The sequence below is a fragment of the Fulmarus glacialis genome, unplaced genomic scaffold (genome assembly GCF_000690835.1).
Source record: "Fulmarus glacialis isolate BGI_N327 unplaced genomic scaffold, ASM69083v1 scaffold49220, whole genome shotgun sequence".
Lineage (NCBI taxonomy): Eukaryota > Metazoa > Chordata > Aves > Procellariiformes > Procellariidae > Fulmarus > Fulmarus glacialis.
The window spans coordinates 1-8105 of NW_009188039.1; the positions used below are offsets into that span (position 1 = coordinate 1).

At 40.1% G+C, this 8105-nt stretch overlaps 1 protein-coding gene across 1 annotated transcript; it reads left to right on the plus strand.

The window, feature by feature from the left end:
• The first annotated feature begins 378 nt into the window (after positions 1 to 378).
• On the plus strand, positions 379 to 6319 carry WDR92 (WD repeat domain 92). Its single transcript, XM_009577034.1, has 6 exons — positions 379 to 573; positions 1068 to 1169; positions 2459 to 2574; positions 2921 to 3055; positions 4554 to 4651; positions 5413 to 6319. Exons 1-6 carry the CDS (start codon positions 408 to 410, stop codon positions 5618 to 5620), a joined length of 825 nt encoding a protein of 274 aa, XP_009575329.1. The 5' UTR covers positions 379 to 407; the 3' UTR covers positions 5621 to 6319.
• The last annotated feature ends 1786 nt before the right edge of the window (positions 6320 to 8105 follow it).

Here is an 8105-nt window from a genome sequence, read left to right on the forward strand (position 1 = left end):
AGGGATGAGAATCAGTGGAAAAGAACTGTGAAACCCACAGTTGGATGCAACTTTCATTTGAAGTTGAGGAGCAGTAGTCAGAGCTAGGTGGGGATCAGTGAGTAAGGTCATTTTATATACTTACTGAAAGTAAAGCTAATAGGAGTATTTTGATTCATTTTGAGCCCAACATAAAAACTGGTTCTTGAGGGTTGCTGTGGTCAATCCCACAACTGCCTTTACAAACAGGGAAGTCCAGAACTGAGCAAAAACTTTCAGACCAGTCGAAAGCAGTAGCCAAAGAAGGAATCAAAGACTCGTGTTCTTAATGGTGATGTCGATATTTTGTTCCCACTGTTAATCTGAGTTCATATAATTTGTGCTCAAGTCTCCTCTCATTTTTATACGAATCCTGAGTGTCAAGGAAAATGCCATCTTATCTGTTCTTTTCTTTCTTGCCTAGGAATTTAGAAGCTCCTGAAATACCAGTGTATTCTGTGAAAGGTCATAAGGAAATCATAAACAGTATAGATGGTGTAGGTGGCTTAGGAATTGGGGAAGGTGCACCAGAAATTGTGACTGGCAGTCGAGATGGTGAGTTAGTGAACTCTGAAAGTCTTTTCAGTTATTCTGAGAAAGTAGTCTGCAAGCTCTGATGGCAGGGTGCAGTCTGCCATCTGAACTAGTTACAAATCCGTTGCAACTAGTTCTTCATACGCTGTCTTTTGAATCTTGCTTGGGCTAAATTTTCTCTAAGTCTTTTAGAAGCTGATGATAAGAAAAAGATACTGTTGTCACTGAGCATGGGACAGAAGGAATACAAAGCAGAATAAACGCAAAATACCAGCTAGAGAAAATACATTCTTAACATATAAAGAGAAACATATATATATAGAGAAAATATATCGGTTTGCTTTATTTCTGTTTTATTTTTTTCTATCCGCTAAATGCAGTCTGGCTTTCTGGAATTCAAAGAGATGCTCCTGTGTTTTGAATGATCAGGCTGAAAAGCAAAGGCCTTCCCTGAGAAGATGAACGCAACGTGACAGTGTATCCGTAATACAAAATCCATTGTCCTTTTTTCACAGGAACTGTGAAGGTATGGGACCCGAGACAGAAAGATACTCCTGTCGCTAATATGGAACCCGTACAGGGGGAGAGCAAAAGAGACTGCTGGACAGTAGCATTTGGTAATTTATCAGATTATAACTGTTCCTCCCTCTAATACAACTGTGCTTTGACAATTATCAAAGTATTTCAGGATGTTATGGAATAGTTTATTTTGTATGGACCAATCAGTAGGAGGTTTTGCTTTTCAACGTTGTCAAATTTACGTGTGTTTAATGTGTTTTTCAAAAGAAGCCCATTTTGTGATGGCTGGGTTTTGGACTCATTCTCTTATCACCTTTGGTCAATCGTTTCACAGATAAGCTGTGCAAGCTTTATTTCTACGCCTAGGAATGTAAAAACAGCATATCCAGCTGCGTTGTCCTGAAGGACTGTAAATGTTGCAGTGCACACGGAACCAATTGCTGTTGTAGCATAGTTCCAAATATCAAGCATTAAGGCATTAATTTAAGAGAAGATCCTTGAAGCCAAGAGCTAATTAAAGACAACAAAAACGCTTGATGTGTGCTCTGCGTTTTTCCTTTGGAGAGAACAAGCTGCTTGTATTCTACACAAGCTGGTGTTTCTGGATTAGCTCCATTTTTGCCTCCAGAGTCAGGGAGCGAGTTTCACAAACTGCTAATAAGTGCATGGATTATAATAACAAAATTGGTAGTAAGGAAAGGACATTTCCTGGCAAGTAGGTGCAACTGTAATGCTCATTGATGTCTTTGTCTTCTGCTTTGACGAACAGAGAAAAAAGCTGCCTCGTATTTTTCTTCAATTTCCTTTTGAATTCCTGAAGCTTGAGCCAAGGACAGGTTCATCTTGAACTACGTGCTCTGGGCTAACTTCTTTCAGACACTGATGTGCTTTCTTCATCCTGTCAGCTGACAGTTTTTGGAGGCAGGCTTCTGCATCTGTCTAGTGATGGCCATGGTAACATGCGGGGCCTCCCTACGGGTCTGTGTCTGCAGAAGAGTCGTCTTGTCCTATTAATATTTCACGCTTGAGCGGCTGGTTAAGGAACTGCTTTCTGCCATGGTGCTGCCTGGGGAGCACGGTTTATAGCAGATGAAGATTTAGAGAAGGAATGTATTTGTATAGGTTTACAAGAGCAGTGTGCAGTAGTTGGTCTGGCAGGGGGAATAAGAATTTTGTTCACATTTTTAAAAGACCCAGACTGCCAGTTTTGAAGCTATATTTTCTACACCTTTCAGGTTTGAAAACCAGACTGTTCATTAAATCTTAATATCCCAACAGTCATATTTTTCTGGCATAAATGTAAGTTGAAATTGCAGGCTTAGGAGGTCTGAAATTTACAGACTAAAGAGGGTTTCTGTATTCTGATGAATTCTTTCTCTATGTCCAGGCAATGCTTACAATCAAGAGGAACGTGTTGTATGTGCTGGATACGACAATGGGGACATTAAATTGTTTGACTTAAAAACCATGTCACTACGATGGGAGACCAACATTAAGAATGGGGTAAGGAAACCATAAAAGTATTTTTCATTCCAGCTGCTATGCAGGATGGAAAAATTAAAAGGACTCTGTCTACCTGAAATTTACCCAGAAGACATTTCTGCTGAGATTGTACCAAGGAATCGTTTTCTTGAAGTTCACCAAATTGTACCCTTCAAGTTCTTTGTCTGGATAGCATGGGGTATTTTTCAGTAGATTCATGTTTTCAGATGATTTTGTTATTTCCCAATTGGTGATGTTGTCATTGTAAAAATAACCAATGATTAATATATATGTACAAATCACAAACCCCTCATTTTTTTAACAGTGGCTAAATTTCAAGGCTGAATGTATTTTTTTATATTTCCAGGTTTGCAGCGTGGAGTTTGACAGAAAAGATGTAAATATGAACAAACTAGTGGCCACATCGCTTGAGGGAAAATTTCATGTTTTCGATATGAGAACTCAGCATCCAACCAAAGGTTTTGCTTCTGTTTCGGAGAAGGTATGGGGAGACAGAGAATCTCTTAATAAGAGACAAACTTTTTGAATATACGCTGTCGAAGTACTACAGGTCTAAAACTATTGTCTTTGATAGGTAATAGATGCCCAGGTTACTGGGGCACAAGCTGTGTGGTCGTGTGGCTGGTGTGGCCCCAGGTGCAAGCAGTGAAAGGGCCCCTGTGCATCCACCTGCCAGCACTCACTCAGGTTTCCTCCCTTTTATAACCTGATATTTGGGCTTCTCTGCTCTTTGGGTCTTGTTGCAGTTGCACTTCTGTGCACTCAGCTGTGCCCGTAGTCTGGGAGTCATGTTTATTGGAGGCCATATTAAATTGTGATGAGCTTGCAGATTCAAATCTTAAATATATCCCAAAACAAAGTGAGCCCTCTGCAAACGCTTTTCATCCTGCAGTCACCAGACCTCGTATGAGACATAGAAATCATTATTTTTCTTCAGAAACAAACATTTTTGGATTGGGATGCTGAGAGTGAGTGAAAGGATATGTAGGAGAGACTTAGTGGCCTGGAGGCTGTTAAATATGGAGAACTCTTATAACCTTTCTTCTTCCACCTTGTGACCACTGCACTGATTAGTTTTGAGTTCTTTATAAAACGGTAAATTTTTTTTTTTTAGTGAACAAAATCTAATGATAATTAGAGAAAAGGAACTTTTGTGGTGAAGTTCTCCAGGACTGCCTAAATTAGAAAAAGCTGAGTTTCAACTTAATATCTTTAAATTATGATTTTCCATGCCACCATTGAAAGCAGATAAGATGTTGGAAGCACTTTGATTGATAACACAAAAGTATTTTCTGAATTAGTGTTTGTAATAATCAAAATGTGAAAATGGAATTTCTTATCTATCATTGACTGCATTTGAGCTTTTCCTTTTGGACATTTTCAGTCAGACTACATGTGCTGGGGTTTTTCCTTAAGTGATGTCTTTTGCTATGTGATCTTGCTGTTCCCTGCCTGAGATTTAAATTTGGATTGTGGATTGTTTGTTGTGTTCGCAGAGTGTTTGTAGTATATTCCCTTCCAGTAATGATTTTAAGGATGTCAGACGTTGAAATTAACCTTGTGGTGATTGTGTCACCTAAGAGCCTGAGAATCCTGTAGTTCTAGGGCGGTTCCTGAAGACGTGCCTATGCGGCTATTTTACCTCTCTTTAACCTTGCTGACATGGCCAGTCCCGAAGAAGCTGAAGTACTAGGGAGTGGTAGCCTGGGTAGGGCTGCTGCCTTATCCCTGCAGAAGAACGGGGCGCGTTGGAGGCCTGACTTGGCTTCTCCTGCGTGGGAACTGGCCGCTCCTGTGGCAGCAGGTCGCAAGGTTGGAGGAAGGGAAGGTACCTCAGAACGGACATTCCAATATCCACCATGAGAACACTGGGTTCTCTTCATACAAGTGATTGCCGTTTAAGGTTCGGTGTCCTTTCTTGTGAAGCTTAGCCATAACTGACTTTATACAATGCTGATTTTTTTTTTTTTTTTAATTAGGTGCAAAAATCTACCATATGGCAGGTTCGGCACCTACCACAGAACAGAGATATATTTATGACGAGTGGAGGAGCTGGCAGCCTTCATCTCTGGAAATAGTAAGTGATCACTCTCCAGCCTGCAACAGGGGGAATAAGAAACCAACCATTTATTGTTTTAAGAAAGAATCTTCCTGAAAATAATGAGTGGGGTCCTGCTTCCAACCTCAGAATATCTAGTTAAAATTATTACTTACAAACGCAGTAGAAAGGGTGATTTCAGTGTCAGTACTTGATCTGGAATCCTGAATTAATCCCTAAAAGAATGTGACAACAGCACAGGTGAATTTTGCCTTTGTCACTTTTCTTAACAGAATCAAGATCTAATTATATCCTCGGTTAACAAGGTGAGAAATGGAAGAAAATTATTTCTTAAAATTCTCATATATTAGCAGTTCTGTCTGAGAAGAATATTGAAAGCCTCGACTTCTAATGATTTTTAAATTTACATCATCTTACATTACGTGGCAAAATAATTTAATTATCCTAAATGCAGTGAAGTAGGTGCATTAAGTTTCAGAGAGATAGCTGAGATGAAATTTTCTTGCCTGTGGAAAAAGCCAAACAGTTAAAAAATGAAGGGCTGTAGGAGAGAGGTGTCAGGATTCAAAACTTTCTGCCTCATTTTTTTCTTCCATGAAATATTTACTAAGTATGCAGTGTGGATGTAGCTGGATATGATTATTTGTTATTTTTAAGACATTTATTTGCCTTGAGAACAGAGGAACCCCTTCTCTGTGTTCTTTTTAAAATTAAAAGGATAACATGTTTTTATCAGTAAATTCTAAGTGCATGTTTTACTTTTCTTTACTTCTTGCCAGTGAGTACCCAGCTCAGCGCTCGAAGAAGGATTCTGAAGGAGCTGAGATGGGGGTGGCAGGTTCAGTCAGCCTCTTGCAGAATGTGACTCTGTCAACGCAGCCGATTTCTAGCCTAGACTGGAGCCCTGACAAAAAGGGACTGTGTGTTTGTGGTGCCTTTGACCAAACTGTGAGGGTGCTGATAGTTACGAAGCTTAACAAAGTTTGACAGGAAAACTAGAATTTCTGATGAGAAAGCAATATAGTTTGCAGTCTGTAAATATGGGAGAGCCCTCCTGTTTCCAATTTAATTTCTCCCTTATTAAAACTGGATTAAAGAAATAGAAACCAGATCTTTCTATTGAAAGTTCAGATACACGCCGTTAGAGTTGTTTGACCGATTGTGCTGGCATGACTTGAAGTTGCCCGGGCACAAAACTTTCACCTTCTAGAAATGTGAATTTAAGTTTAAAATAAAATGTGCCTTTGTGTTAACGCAACCTGTAATTTCAGAAATCATTTTAAATTGTTTGTGTTCAGTTTAATTACAGTGCAAATCTGTTCACACTTGTTAAATGGTTTGGCTTTTTTATATGTAGTATTGTCCATATGCATTCATGCAATGGAAACTACTATATACTCCCTCACAGAAACTTTGTGTTATTGGATATATTAATTAGAATGTTTGTTAAAGTGACTTAGGATTCTTTAATACACTATAGAAGCTATAATGAATGCTGAAATAGTCAGGTTTAATGGAGTAAGCTTTTTATTGAAGGTCGTATTGAAATTAAAATACTGAGCAAAATGCACTGTTTTATTATTTTAGTTTGGTTTTGTAACAAGTTTTTATGTTCTGTTGTTTTTATATCTGTTTGTAGCTTGGTATTCTACAAATAAAATTATATGGAGTGTTGTCTTAATATGAGCAAAGTATATTTTTCAAACCTTCAGAGATTTAGAGAAGGAATGTACTTGTACAGGTTTACAAGAACAGTGTGCAGTACTTAGATAAAACTTAACTCATTTTGCAGCAGAAGTCACTAAAACTTACCTCCATTGTGAAAAACTTTATAAGGTAGCCAAAGTACTGTCTTTTTTTTTTTTTTTAACAGATTCAGTATTTCTTCAAAACACGATGTGACAGAGTAGCTTTGTTACTGTAGTTTTACCTCAACTTCTCTTTGTAATTTCCCTTATATCCAATATGTTTCTTTTCTGATTTTACCAGCGTGTGCTGCTGCCAGTTCTTTTTAGCAGGCACATCCCGTTACTGTCTTCTATTTGTGGATGTATGGTGGGGGCTTTCTTAATTTCAGTAAGCTCTAATGATTTCATTTGTCACTTCTTGGTCTGGAATTAGCTTTCAGCTGACTTGTATGTGCATATGCAAGTTTCAGGTAAAAGTATTTAACTGTTTCTGAAAGCAGATTGTGATGGGAAAATGTCAGCTTTGTCCAGGTTAACAACCAAAAAGCCCCTGTGTGGCCGTTTGCAAAGACCCTGTGTTTTCTTAGGCTTCGGAATGAGGAATTCGTAGCTGACAAATTCAGGTGAGTCACTTGCACCGTATCAAGCCTGACCTTCCAGGGGCTGCTCCTGAAAACTAGAGGCTGCTCCGCAGAGAGAGGGGCACCAGGGTCTTATGTCTGTACTGGTCCTGCCACCAACTGGCGCCCAAGGAAGATGCAGGAGGAAGAGGAAACAGCCAAATACTGAAGGTTAAGGTAGGGAACGAGGCAAATAGGGGAAGCAGTGTGGAAGGCAGAGACTACTTAAAGTAGAATGGGAAACTGGGTTGAAAGGAGAGGTGAGGAGCTGTAGCAGAAGGGCAACACTAAGGCTGCAAACCTGGCACTATGTCACGTCCTCAGGCTCAGACTTTCTCTGTTCTAAGATTCCAGCTAAATACAAGTGAGATAGAACTGTCCTTATTAACTCCTGGGTATGTTAATTGATTAAACCAGCTGAGGAAAAAGAGCAGGCACCTGTGGGTAGAAAAGGCTCACAGGTGTTAAACCTTAAACCTTGTAGAATGGAGGAATTATTAATGCTTTTGTAGCAGAAAGGGGCCAGCAGGAAAGTTGCAATAGACCATAAACCCAATGTGTCTGTGGAAGTCCATGGTTTTAGTTGGTCAGTGATCCTCAGCTCTAGCCTGCCTTCAAATTTAGGCTCTTGTATCTCGGGTTCAGCAAGGGCCAGCAAGGATGAAAGCACAGTAACTGATAGTAACAAACTGGGAGGTGTCTGAAAATGTAACAAAAGTTAATTTCCGGTAAAGCAGCCTGTAGGTTTCACCAGTGGGAATCCATCCCCCTGTGAAGGAGGCATCTTGCTCAGTGGCTTGGGACCGGGAAGGTGCTCCAGCGTGGCCAGAACCATGGGGATGCCCTGGCGAGGAAGGTTCCCAGTGCTGTGGGCTGGCATCAGAGCTGCGAAGGCTGAGCCCAGAATTTCAAGATCCCTGAGCAAGGGCTCACGAGGTCTGTCCATCTGTCAAAAACGTGCCGTGCTAACCTCTGGTGCAGGTGTACATGCGGGTTTCACGCTGGCTTGGCAAGCAAATGGCAGGTTGCGTAGCATGTTGGAGGTACATAGGTCTTCCAAGGGATGCAGGCTGAATATTTGGTGGAAGGCAAAGATTTATGAGATCCAGCTGTCTCCCCTAAGACTTGATGGTTTGCTTTCAAGTGTAATATTTAGTATATGAA